Genomic DNA, 14,523 nt, shown 5'->3' on the forward strand with positions numbered 1-14,523 from the left:
TAACATCATGGTGATACTGATGTACAAAACCTTCTGTGCTGTCAGTTGTATAAAATTATAACCCATACAATTACGTATGTGGTACATAATACTTAATAATAAACAACTATGTTACTGGTTCACATATTTACTGTGCTATATATTTGTTTTGGTGTGTAGTCCTTCTACTTATAGAAAAGTTTACTGTAAAACTGCCTGCCATGTTACACCAGCAATAACCTCACATGTCTCATGATTATTGTGGATCTTGATTGCATCAAGAGGCCATATTGAGTGGCTGGCCCATACAATATAGGCTTATGTAGGTACTTCTGTGATTTTTAACAATGATGAAACCAACTTACAGTAAAATTTTAAGAATGTATGTATATCTGTCAAGTGGCACATGATTGTATTTAGCTTTACAATAACTTTGATTTTCCTTTTTATTTTTTAATTAATTAATTTATTTTAATTAGGTATACATGACAGCAGAATGCATTTTGATTCATTGTATAGCACAACTTTTGCAGCACAACTCTTCATTTCTCTGGTTGCACATGATGTACTGTCACACCATATGTGCTGTCATACATGTACGTAGGTTACTGATGTCCATCTCATTCCACCATCTTTCCTACCCCCAACTTTGGTTTTCCTAAGGATCATAAAGGAAGACTGTGGAACACTTACTTAGTATTGGTTCAGATATAAAATTTTTCAGTAATTGAGGAAACAAACAAATGTTGAATTTCTAAGGCTTAAATGAAAGCTTGAATAGTTTAGTTTCAATTTTGGTCCTAAACTTTTTTTAAAAAATTCACTTTATGTATATCCTAGAGTATATGAAAACATATATACTCTAATTAAAACAGGAGTATATAATTAAGGGAATGAACGACAAAAAGAGAATGGCAGTTTTCTGAGGCAGTTTGGATTTATGAGTCTACAAATCCAAAATACAAACTACTTATGATAAAGGGATAACAAGTTACTATTCCAAGGCTCTGGAAGAAAAAAAATAAGCAAAAGTATTTAGAAAGACAAGAGTAGCTGAATAAAGGGAGAACATGTGGAGAATATGTGCTTCAACTTTAAATTCTATAAAAGAATTTTACAAATGATATCCATTATATAAACTATCATCCAATAATTATTTTCTGTTCTCTTGCAGGAATTGAGAAGTTCAGAGGACAGTATTTCCACAGTCGAGACTATAAAAACCCAGAGGCATTTGCTGGGAAAAGAGTCATTATAATTGGCATCGGGAATTCTGGAGGGGATCTGGCTGTAGAGATTAGCCACACAGCCAAGCAGGTTTGAATCAGTGATTTACTTTGCTTCATTCTATCTTCAGTCTCACCAGGGAGATAGACCCAACAGAGTATAGATGGCTGCACACTGCCCACTAGTGCCACTGGAAAATATAGGGCTTGGTTTCATTGCTTCAGTTGGCATTACGGTAGATGCCATAATGGTTAGAGTTCCATTACTCAATTGGCTTCATACTAAGGAATAACTTCACTGCTTCAGGTTGCACTCATGATCCCAGTTATCCTCTCCTGGCTTTGATGAAGATCAAATATTTGCTGGAAGAGGTTGGAAGAATGCAACATTGACAGTGTGAATTGTCCATTGGCCAGAAGAAATGCCATGTTCTCATGTGTATACATGTGGAAAGAACACTGTGGTTATTGAAAACTTTTCATTAAAAATTTGTGGGTGAATTTCCTTTTTGCCCCCCAAATGGGGAAAAAAGAAGCAACCTAATCTTTCCCAAAACAATGTGGATATCGGCATAAAGAGTGTCTGCATAGTAGCATATGTGAACAGATTGTGTCCACCTTTGCACAGAATGGCAGTCATTTCAAAGCAACTTCTATCTCCTTGGTTTTTTTGTTTTGTTTGTTTTGGTTTCTGTATCATAGATTTTGAGCTTTGAAGAAAGTGTCTTCACTATAAACTTCTAGGAAAAGGCATGCTATTATTATATTTTTGTCTTCATTGAATCATAACTTTATTAGTAATAGGTGAATGCTTGGTTGTTCTTCAGTAACTTTAATTATGCTATACTTCTTTATAAATATGCTTCAAATTATTTTTTAAAACAGAAGTTTAATGACACAATTTTGTTAAATGACCCTTACCTAGCAACTTGGTTCCAATAATTTCTCAATACTATTTTCATCTATCAATATATAAGTGATCTCATATGTTATTCTGTGAACTAATTCCACAAACATTTATTAGGAAGTAATTATATAAACAAGAAAGAGTAAAAAACACATGTGGTAGAATGATGTACAATGTAGGTAGTGGGGATCCATGCAAAAGTCTTCTTTCATATCAAGTGGTCATTTCTAAGGAAGCTGGACCTAACCTGCACTATGGAATTAAAATTTCCCAGGAACAAAATATTCAGAGTGTGGAGATAAGGTAGCCATATTTGTGAGAAAGCCCTGGGAAAACACATAGCAAACACATCTGCATAGCAGGGGCAACATCCTCACAGCACTAATGCAAACTGAAGAAATTTAATTGCTGAGTTCTAGCTTTTTGCTTTACATATTAAAATGTATTTATATTTAAGAGAAGTTGTTTGTAAAGTCAAAATTTTTAAATGGGTCTATAAATTTCAGTGCATAACAAAATTTTGGTTTAACCCTGTGGTATAATGATTTGTGAAAGCATCCCTTTCTCATCAGGTTAATTTCATACACAATTATACTGATTTAACAATTTTCCTTATAAACCAGATTTACAAATATATTGTTTGCTTAAAACAAAGTATTGATGGAAAAGTTGACATAAGTATGACAGCCATTAAGCATTTATTCAGTGTTTACTGTATGCCACACTTTTTTTATAAAAATTATCACAGCAGTCTTGTGATGTAAGTGTTGTTGTAACTATTTTATAAATAGGGAGCCCTTGAATTAAGGCTATAAGCATTAAACTAAATCATCTGAATCCCAAGACCATGCAGGCTCTTTCAACTGTGAAATGTAAAAAGCACTTAAATCTGATAGGGCTTAAAATTACTCTCTGTGAGGATATATGTGTGAAGTAAAGAACTATACCTTTGTAGACAGGCATCTTTTTACGTGAGAGCTTAGACAAAGACTATGAAACAATATACTAATCTACAGTAACACTCTAGAAACTTCTTCCAGGGGGTAAAGTTGAAAGTGTAATGTTGAAAATGTCCTGATACCTCTGCCAGGTAATTGAATATCAACCTTAATCCATTCTGAACATGTATTTTTAGCCAGAAAAGAACAAAGAATTACTGAAAAATTTCCTGGGTTCTATTAGCAATCTTTATTTTTCCCCATTCAATAATCAATAGAACATTTCTTAATAGGATTTAGAGTCAGTCAGATGTGGGTTAAAAATTCAGTTTGTCTCTTAATAGCTATATGTTCTCTGGCAAATTTTTCATCTTCTTGATGTCCCTCACCCATAAAATGAGGATAAGAGTGGCTTCCTCAAGGGATTGTTGTGTTACCATTGTAAAACCCATTAGTCAGTGTCTCATGCCTGTAATTTCAGCTACTCAGGAAGCTAAGGCAGGAGTTTTGCAAATTTGAGGCCAACATGAACAACTTAGAGAGACCCTATATCAAAGTAAAGTAATAATTTTTTAAAGAAGGCTAAGGATGTAGCTCAGTGGTAGTGCCTTTGCTGAGAATACATTTGGCCCTGAGTTTCATCCCCAGCACCTCAAAAAAGAAAAAAGAATACAAAGAACTTAGTATCCAGAGTTACAGGTCACAAGTCTCATTACATGAAAGTAACGATGATGTGCTGAGGAGACTAAGAGATGTGCAGGCTAACCCTCCCACTGTGAAGAAAACACAATTGGACACAATTGGAGAGACAAATTAAGAGCATAGAAAGTTTTACATCATATAAATGACATAAATGGTAAATAATAGTTCTTAATAATGCAAACAATGTCAATGACAAAAAGACTGGAGATTTTGGATTAAATGATATCCAGTTGCTTTCAGTTTTATTATTACATGATTTTTTTTTTTTTTTTTTTTTGGTACTCGGGATTGAACCCAAGGGCACTTAGCCACTGAGCCACATCCTCAGCACCCCTTTTTTTAAAAATATTTTTTTAAAGATGGACACAATATCTTTTTACTTTATTTATTTATTTTTATGTGGTGCTGAGAATCGAATCCAGTGACTCACATGTGCCAGGCAAGTGTTCTATTGCTGAGCTATAACCCCAGCACCCTCAGGACCTTTTTATATTTTATTTAGAGATAGAGTCTCACTGAGTTGCTTAGGACCTTGCTAAGTTGCTGAGGCTAGCTTTGAACTCATGATCCTCTTGCCTCAGCCTCCAGAGCCACTGGGATTAAAGGTGTGTGCTCTGCTGCACCTGGTCTATTGCATGACTTTTTTTTAAAATATATATTTTTTATTTGTATGTGGTGCAGAGAATTAAACCCAGTGCCTCACACATGCTAGGCAAGTGCTCTACCACTGAGCCACAACCTCAGCCCCATAGTTGCTTATGACAATACAATGATCTTGACATATCATACATTTGAATCAAATGGGGTATGATTTTTAATGAGTCCTATAGGTGGTAAATGCTAGTGAAGTTCAGAGAAGGGAGAGAGAATTATCAGCCTGAAAGGTCAATGGTATTCTCATGGAGGATGCAGACTTGATCTGGACCTTAAAAATGAATGGGCTGAAGAAAATTCAAAAGAGGAGGACTTTTCAGGCACATTGGCTTTAAACAGAAATGTAGTGGTAGATCACAACAAGACATATTCTTTGACAGTGTTTGGGAAGGAAAATTTTTAAGATTGTTCAGAACTAAAATGCCACACTAGTAAGTATGAACTTAAATCTTGAAGAAAGTGAGAGTGCTTTCAGATAGTGAGACAGAATGACAAAAGTGAACAATATTTCCCATGCCTTAGGTATTCCTCAGCACCAGGAGAGGGGCTTGGATCCTGAATCGTGTAGGGGACTACGGATATCCTTTTGATGTGGTACACTTTTCTCGACTTAAACATCTTATATCAAAGATATGCGGTCAAGCATTAACAAGTACATTTTTGGAAAAACGTATGAATCAAAGATTTGATCATGAAATGTTTGGCCTGAAGCCTAAACACAGGTATGTTCTCAGGATGGGAATGGGGTTGGTAACAGCCAAGGCATAAGAATAAGGACTGTTCACACAGGCTAATAAAGCTACCTCTACCCATACATTAAGAAAACATTTTAAAAAATGGTTTTTACCTATCAACCACAGAAGATCAAGATCTGCTGGTCTCACTCTCATTAACATTAGCCATTTTCTTATTCTGTCAGATATCAGTTCTTTTTATACGGTGCCCAACAACAAAAATGTAATAGAGGGCAATGCCTCATTCAGTCATTCAACAAATATGGGGTACCTGTTGTGAGCAAGGCATTATATTGGGCATGAAAATACAGAGAGAAAAGACATAATAATAAAAATAACACCCTGCCCTTTTTAAAAAAAAAAAAAATTTGAGACAGGGTCTTACTAAGTTGCAAATGGGACCTCTCTAAGTTCTAAGGCTGGCCTCAGACTTTTTTTTTTTAATAGTTTTTAGTTGTCAATGGACCTTTATTTATTTATTTATATGTGATGCTGAGAATCGAACCCAGTGCCTTGCACATGCTAGGCAAGTGCTCTACCACTGAGCCACCACCCTAGCCCCCCACATCTTGCCTTTTTTTGAAGACTTTAATTAGAAGCACAGCAATGAGCATATATATTATCTCATTTAATCCTCACAAATGGCCCTATGGGTCAGTGCCATTTTTATGTCTATTTTACAGATATAAAATATTGAAACTTAGAGAAACTAAGTAATTTGCCCAAAGGCAACATGAGTAACAAATGGAAGACTTCAGAAATGGATCTTACCTTAAATATACAAATGAAAAGACAGACAACAGAATATGACAAAGAAATGAATAGAATGCAATGAGAGTCTAAAGAATGAGTTCTTATATAGCCAAAGGCACATTATGAAAGAATTTCTATATACTGACTTTAAATGACTTTTTTCCTGTCCAACTTTTTATTTTTGAAAATGTTCAGATCTACAGAAAAGTAGCACAATAATAAATACATTGAACATCCTTATATTTTACCTAGATTCACCTATCATAATAGTTTGCTATATTTGCTTTTTCTCTCTTCCCTCATGAAAGATAGATCCAAACAATATGTAGTGTACATACATACTTAAGTACACATTTTTTTCTGAAAATAAGTAAAAATCATTAAGACATACCCCCCCAAAAGGGCATTCCTCCATTTCAGAAATTTAACATTGATAAAAATACATTTTCTAAAATGTTGGCATATTCAGAGTTCCACAGAAGTCCCAATAATATTCTTTTCTTTTTTTTTTTTTTTCCTTTTGGTACTGGGGATTGAATCCCGAGAGTCACTTTACCACTGAGTTATATCCCCAGCCCTATTTATTTTTTATTCTGAGATAGGGTCTCACTAAGTTGCTTTGGGCCTTGCTAAATTGCTGAAGCTGGCCAAAACTTAAAATCCTCCTGACTCAGCCTCCCAAGTTGCTGGGATTACAGGCATGCATCACTGCAATCAACCCAATAATCTTCTTTATAATAAGCTTTTCTTTTTCTCTTCTACATCCAGAATCCTAAAAAATGTTAATCACACCATTTCACTTAGTTGTCATGTCTTTTTTAATTTGAAATAATAATTCTCTATCCTTCCTTTTTTTCATACTAGGTATTGAAACTAGGAGCGCTTTACTACTGAGCTACATCTGCAATTCTTTTAATTTTTTTTTTTTTTGAGACAGGTCTCAGTAAGTTGCTAAAGCTGTCTTCCAACTTGTAATCCTCCTGCCTCAGCCTCCAGAGTCACTGGGCTTATAGGCATGCACCACCATGCTTGGCCATTCATTTTTTTTTAATATGGACTTTTATTCTCTTCCTCCTCCTTCTCCTTCTCTTCTTCCTCCTCTCCTCTCCCTATATCTTCTTCCTCCTACTCTTCTTTCTTTTCCTTCTCCTTCTTCTTTCCAAGGCATGGTTTTTGTAGAATACCTCTAAATTTTTAGTTGCATTGTATCTTAGCATATATACTACATAAGTGATATTATCTTCTTAGTGAATCCCATCAGGACCCACATGATGTCAGTTTATTCTATATTAATGATGCTAAATTTGATTGCGTTTTAAAAAGTGGCATCTTCCATGTTTCTCCAGTATAAAGATATTTTTCCCCTTGAAATTAATTAAATGAGATGATACTGGGACACTGTGTTCCCTAACAACTTTTCATTGAATTATTTAAGCATTAATATCTTTTGTAGTTGCAAAACAAATTGAGGTTTTATTGAATAATAATAGATAAGCAAATAGGGTCAGCATGTAGCATTCTAACTGTAATAGCTTAGAATAGCAAAAGGCACATTATACCCTGAGAGTTGCACACAGTCTGGTATACCTAGACTTATATGGCAAAGCTTGAAGAGTAGTTGAATACATCTCTAGGTCTATAAGGCATGAAACCTTTTGTATGCTCTGCTAAATAAAAAGTATGAGGGGCTGGGGATTCAGCTCAGTGCTTGACTAGAACACACAAGGCTCTGAGTTTGGTGCTTAGTCCTGAGGCAGGGGAACAAAAAAAATAGTTTGGCATGAAGACAGCAAATCCATTCAAGTGAGTGACATATTAACAACAAGTCTATAATCTATTTTACAATGACCAGGCAGGTATCACTGCACCTGACCCAATAATATTCTTTATAGATTTTTTTTCTTTTCTAAATCAAAGGATCCTAAAATCTTGTTTATTTGCCTTTCTTATTCCAAGGCAAATGGTATAGAGGGGATATGAGAAGGGAGCCTTAAAGACAACTGTAATTGTTCAGGTGAGACAGTGAGTAAACAAAACTATTCTAGGAATTCTTCTTTTTTAAGAGAGAAAGAACATAGGCGTGGTGAGCAGATATGAGACAGTTTTGTGGCTTAGGCAACTATGTGGATGGTGGTACTACTAGTGAAAAAGAATAGGTTTAGAGAGAAAGATGAAATCATGAGGTTGGAATGCAGAACAGAATCTTCCTAAAGGTTAGAATCAAAGCAGATTTAATTCAACAAATCAGGTATAGTTGTAAAACGTACAATATTCCTGAGGCTAGGCCAGGAAGATGATAGGATGAGGGTTCTCAGAGCCTGCTGACTTAAGTTCAGGAATTAAGACTGTTTTAAAACTGAATCAAGAGGCTGGGACTGTAGCTCAGTGGTAGAGCACTCGCCTAGCATGCGTGGGGCACTGGGTTTGAGCCTCAGCAGCCCATAAAGCTAAATAAATAAAGGTACTGACCATCTACAACTAAAAAATTAAGATTATTTTAAAAAACTGAATCAAGACTTTTTTTCTAAAGACCCAAGATACTGGAAACCTGATTTATTTATTTTGATACCCTTATTCCATACTTATCATGTCCAAAGTATTCCAAGAGAGTTTATAGAAAACTATTTTGATAGAAATTCTAAAATCCTAGGCTGCATAACATCAGTCAAGTCATTTAATTTCTCTAGACCTCAGTTTCTTCATTCATACAACCTGGATAATGACATCTATCCTACCAGCTTCATAGAGTTTGTGTGACTGTCAAAGAAGTTAATATGTGGAAATGTAATTTAAATTCTAAATTGCTGTACATATGTAATTTATTACACAGTTTGGAAAATGAATGTCTAAGTCTACCTCTTGGGCCTTTGAAATTAGAAATGAAACAATATTAACAGCCAAGTTCTGTCAGACTAATTGATATATGAACAGAAACTATTGGCCTATGGCCTTAAGATACCACAGAGCATTATTATAACTTGAGAAACCACATATGCACTCCTCAAATAAGACTCTTGTTCCTTCACTTTGGGGAAGGAATGTATTGCCTTCCCCTTTCAGTGACTTCCAGAGTTCAGCCTTTTCAGTCTTGTGTCCTGAAAAGCTGACATAAAGTAAAACTGGTGTAAAGTGGGACTTTTCCAAATTTCACAGGTAAACTGAGGGGAAACCATTGATGTATTGTTTAACCACCTCCACCAAAGCAAAAATTTACTTACATGATTTATTTCTCTCTTTCCCTTTCTTTCCATCTCTCGGTCACTCTCATTTCTCATTCTCTTCATCTTTATTGTCACACGTAGAGCTCTGAGCCAGCATCCAACAGTAAATGATGATCTGCCTAACCGTATAATTTCTGGCTTGGTGAAGGTGAAAGGAAATGTGAAAGAATTCACAGAAACAGCTGCCATATTTGAGGATGGCTCCAGAGAGGATGACATTGATGTTGTTATCTTTGCAACAGGCTATAGCTTTGCCTTTCCTTTTCTTGAAGATTCTATCAAAGTGGTCAAAAATAAGATATCCCTATATAAAAAAGTCTTCCCCCTCAACCTAGAAAAGCCAACTCTTGCAATCATAGGCTTGATTCAACCCTTAGGAGCCATTATGCCGATTGCAGAGCTCCAAGGACGCTGGGCTACTCAAGTATTTAAAGGTAAGTGACAATAAAAATTCACTCCTTAATTATTTGGTGATGTTTAGTTATGTTTCTGTGCTTGATTTTAAAAAGCAGTATGTTTGACCAAAATCTTGAGAGCTGCATAATATCTAGCACAAAGTTAGTACTAGAAAACTTATTTTTAAGTGAATCTAACGTAATAATTGATAACCATAGACATATCCTAGAATCACCTGGGATATTTTCCCAGCTTAGGCATGCTTTGATCTTATCCCTGGTGATACTTATTCAGTAAATGTGGGAGGGGCAGGCACAAGATTTTTGACAATATTGTTCTCCAGTTAATTCCAATGTGTACTTCAGATTAGAATCCACTCATCTAAATTTTAGACAATTGGTATATATTTGTGAAGTAAAAGAATTTCATCTTTCATTATGAAGAATGTCAAATATAGAAATGGTGTGACTTAATTTCATACAATAAGTTAACACTTGGTAGATTAATCCAGAATGTAGAATATTCAACTTTCAAATCCTTACATCCTGCCCCCGTTTATGTCCCCTCTTTCAGTTTTGACTAGAAGTACATAAGGAAAAAAAAAAAACTTTGAGCTTTGGGATAGTAGGCTCAATATGAGTCAGCGGATGATAAGGGTTCCAAAAGGCTTCTTTAAATCTAGCATCATCCCAGAACATCATAATTGTTCTCTAAACTGGTCAGATTACCAACTAAAGACATTGTAAAAGTGAAACTGGAATTCACTGAATAAGGAGAAAGATAAGAATGGTTTAAGGAATGTGAAAACATATCATTTGAAATACAAATAAAGTTACTGGAGAAGTTTAGGCTAAAGAAGTTAATATCTGAGAGTTCTCTTCAAATATTTGAAGGGATACTCATTGGATAAGATTTAGACTTACTTAGTAGAGCAAAGAGTCAAACTAGAACCAAGGAATGAAATTTTGAGGGTTGCATAATATCAGCTTAACATTTTAAAAAAAAAGACATTTTTTTCTTTTATTTTTTTTATCCATATAAAGTTTTTTTTAATTTGTTTTTTTTAGATATACATGTCAATAGGCTGTATCTTGACATATTATATATTAATGGAGTGCAACCCATTCCAATTTGGATCCCATTCTTGTGGTTGAACATGCTATGGAGTTACACTAGTCGTGTATTTATATATAAGCATAGGAAAGTTACATCTATTTAATTCTACTGTCTTTCTTATTCTCAGTCCTTCATTTCCCTTTTTCTAATCCAGTGAACTTCTATACTTTCCTCCCTATACCCTCTTGTTATGGGTTAGCATCCACATATCAGAGAGTACTTCAGCCTTCGGTTTCTTGGGACAGGTTTATTTCATTTAGCGTGAAATTCTCCAGTTCCATTCACTTAATGCCAAATGCCATAATTTGATTCATCTTTATGACTGAGTAATAATATTCCATTGTGTACATATGCCACACTTTCTTTGTTCATTCATCTGTTGATGGTACATAGTTTGGTTCCATAGCTTTGCTATTGTGAATTGAGCTGCTATAAATATTGATGTGGCTGCGTCACTGTAGTGTGCTGATTTTAAGTCCTTTGGTTATAAACCTATGAGTGGGATGACTAGGTCAAGTGGTGGTTCCATTCCAAGTTTTCTGAGGAATCTCCATAACTGCTTTTCAGATTGGTTAGCACCAGTTTGCATTTTCACCAGCAATGTGAATATACATTTCTCCCCACATTCTTGCTGACTTTTATTGTTACTTGTATTCTTGATAACTGCCATTCTGACTGAAGTGAGATGAACTCTCAAGTGTAGTTTTAAGTGGCATTTCTCTAATTGCTAGAGATGCTGAACATTTTTCCATATATTTTTGACCATTTGCATTTCTTCTTCTGTGAGTTGCCTGTTCAGTTTTTTGCCCATTGATTGGGTTATTTGGTTTTTTTTTTTTTTTTTTTTGGTGTTAAGTTTTTTGAGTTCTTTGTATATCCTGGAGATTAATGCTCTCTCTGAGGTGCAGATGGTAAAGATTTTCTACCAATCTGTAGGCTCTTTGTTCAAATTCTTGATTGTTTCCTTTGCTATTTAGTTTAATACCTTCCCATTTATTGATTCTTGATCCTATTTCTTGTGCTTAAGTTAAGTCAGTTCCTGAGCTGACATGATGGAGAGTTCAGCCTACTTTTTCTTCTAGTAGATGCAGGGTCTCTGGTCTAATGCCTAGGTGAATGAAAACTTTCCTATCAACCAGTGCCCTTTCAAGATGGATTGGGCTGCCTCTGAAATTGTAAAGAATTCAAACATCATAGGAAAAGAATGTCACATGGCTAAATGGCCATTAGAACCTAACCTCCATTAGAGGTTAATGGAGGAGAGTTAAGCCTCAGAATAGAGAGAAACCATATGACTTTGTAGTTTCTTTCTAAAGAAGAAACTCTTTGATCCTTTAATTATAATAATAAAATCTTCTGTCAATACCAGTGTTTAATTGAAACTATTCAGTGTTTTTGTTGGAATTATAGCTGTTTGCCAGTGAAGATTTTTCATGGTAGCAGAGGGGAAAAATGCAGTGGTATCATAGTTGATAGGCAAAAACCATCTTTCCAAATGTTTGCCATTTCTTAATTCCTTACAGTCTATGCAGTAGGTCATGTGCTATTTGAGAGCAATGGACCACCAATCAAACATAAGTAACCCATGAGGTTGGCTTAATCCTAGTCATATTAAATGGAAATTTTAATTAGATCAATTATGTAAGGAGAGAAAGTTTCATTAAAATAGGTCAGAGCATCTTAGTATACTTGAAGCAACTGGGACTCTTATTCCAGGCCCAAGTGACTTGCTAAGAGGAATTGGGAACATGAGTATTTGGAAGAATCTGCATTATGGATATGAGAGTAGGTGATCTGAAGGGAAATGTAAAAAAAAAAAAAAAAAAAAATCTTAGCTTCTCATGGTAGCAGAAGCCGAGCACACATTCTTCCAACTTTTGCAAAGATGGAATCTTCAGAAGAACCCCTATGACTTTACCAAACTTTCAATATGAACCCTGAGTTTTTTACTCTAGCTATAGCTTACCTGGGTCTACTTAACAAATTCTTGTCTTTCTCATCCCTGAATTCTATCTTCACTGTGTCAATTTCAAACCTTTCAGATGAACTAGTTTCTCCCAGTCTTTCATGCCTACCCAACTCAGCCTGTCCTCTTCTTTGATCTGTCCTCTCCCTACCAACTCTCATTTTCCTTCTTCCTTTGTTCTCTGGAATTATTGCCCTCTTGTCAAGAAAAATATTCCATCCTTTTCTAGAGCACTGAACCCAGAACCTTACCATGGATAAAATCTAGTTTCTTTGTTCTTTGCCTGTTTTGCAGTTCTCCCAAGGGTTCTCACTCAGCAACTTTCTTTCCTTGGAAACCATATCAAGTTATATCAATTCTTTGTATCACAAGAAGGTATTACATCATAGGACAACATTCAGGTTCTGCCACAGATTGTTATATCTGCTTTTTCAGGTCCATCTTGCACTAATCTTTACCACACATCCAATTTTCTAGAAGCACTAGATGACTTACCCACTAAGCAGCAAATATAGGAGATACCCTTGTACCTGATATTCTTTCTTGGTATGCCTTCCCTTTAATTCCTATTTACACAGGATAAACTTATGCATATGTTGTCCCTCCTTTATTAGTATATTGAAAGCTCTTTAAATAAAATAATCATGTTTATGTGCCTTTACATTCCAAGGCTAGACCAATGCCTAGCACATAGGAGGTATCTCATAAATGCCAGGTCAAATGAATACAGTATGGCCTTCATGCAAATGAAGTTCTAAATTCTGTTGTAGAAACTTCTGAAGAGCGCAGCTTATCAATTCCCTTGGCCAATTTCTAGTCATGTTAAAAGGCTGGACTGGTCCAGAAGGCCTGAATGGTGGCCATATCTCTTTTCTCTTGTAACATTATACAAAAATGTGCAGGGGCAAGTCAGGATTACACAAATACAACATGCCTTACTCTGAGAGTAGATTGAAAGGCCCATTACCATAGAGTTTAATTTAGGCTCTCTTTGTTCCCACATTGTCTTGAGACCCTTGGAAAATAAACTTCAATTCCTCACTGTTCTTCAATAACACTGTTCAGCTAACATTTACTGATCTCTTAGTATGTATCCTAGGTGCTGGAGATGCAAAGATGACCAAACAGAAAATCTCTATTTTTTTCTTTTTATTTATTTTTTATTTGTTCTAATTAGTTATACATGATAGCAGAATGCATTTTGATTCACCGTACACAATGGAGCACAACTTTCTCTGGTTGTACACAATGTAGTGTTGCACCACATGTGCAGTTATACATGTACCTAGGGGAATGATGTTCATCTCATTCCACCATCTTTCCTACCCCCATGCCCCCTCCCCTTCCCTCTCTCCCCTTTGCCCAATCAAAGTTCCTCCATTTTCCACACACACCCACTCCCATTACAGGTCAGCATCCACTTATCAGAGAGAACATTTGGCTTTTAGTTTTTTGGGATTGGCTTATTTCACTTAACATGATATTCTCCAACTCCATCCATTTACCTGCAAATGCCATAACTTTATTCTCTTTTAATGCTGAGTAATAATATTTCATTGTGTATATGTAACATAGTTTTTTTTTTATCCATTCATCTCTTGAAAGGCATCTAGGTTGGTTCCACAGTTTAGCTATTGTGAACTGAGCTGCTATGAACATTGATGTGGCTGTATCATTATAGTATGCTGATTTTAAGTCCATTGGGTATAGACTGAAGAGTGGGATATATGGAACTAAGAGTCATAGAAGGAAGACAAACAAGTAAACAGACATTTACTGTGTTCATTCACTTCACAGATATTTACTGCATCCTAAACAGATGTTTTAGTAGCAATGTAGAGAAGCTATTATGGGAACAATGGACAACAAGTACCCAATGCTCCTATGACTATATATATATATATATATATATATATATATATATATACTAA

The 14,523-nt window shown here is 35.3% G+C and overlaps 1 protein-coding gene across 2 annotated transcripts in view; it reads left to right on the top strand.

Annotated features, from left to right (window-relative positions):
* The window catches only part of LOC107158593 (flavin-containing monooxygenase 5), a 32,459-nt gene that overhangs the window by 12,377 nt on the left and 5,559 nt on the right, over window positions 1-14,523 (top strand). Inside the window, exons 5-7 of one of the 2 annotated variants that reach the window (XM_015505061.2) lie at window positions 1,154-1,296; window positions 4,929-5,128; window positions 9,196-9,548. In XM_015505061.2, the coding sequence (XP_015360547.1) occupies window positions 1,154-1,296; window positions 4,929-5,128; window positions 9,196-9,548 (696 nt within the window). The remainder of the gene's footprint in view (window positions 1-1,153; window positions 1,297-4,928; window positions 5,129-9,195; window positions 9,549-14,523) is intronic. The other variant, XM_015505062.2, reaches the window with a different exon arrangement.

Source organism: Marmota marmota, unplaced genomic scaffold, assembly GCF_001458135.2.
Source record: "Marmota marmota marmota unplaced genomic scaffold, marMar, whole genome shotgun sequence".
NCBI classification, from domain to species: domain Eukaryota; kingdom Metazoa; phylum Chordata; class Mammalia; order Rodentia; family Sciuridae; genus Marmota; species Marmota marmota.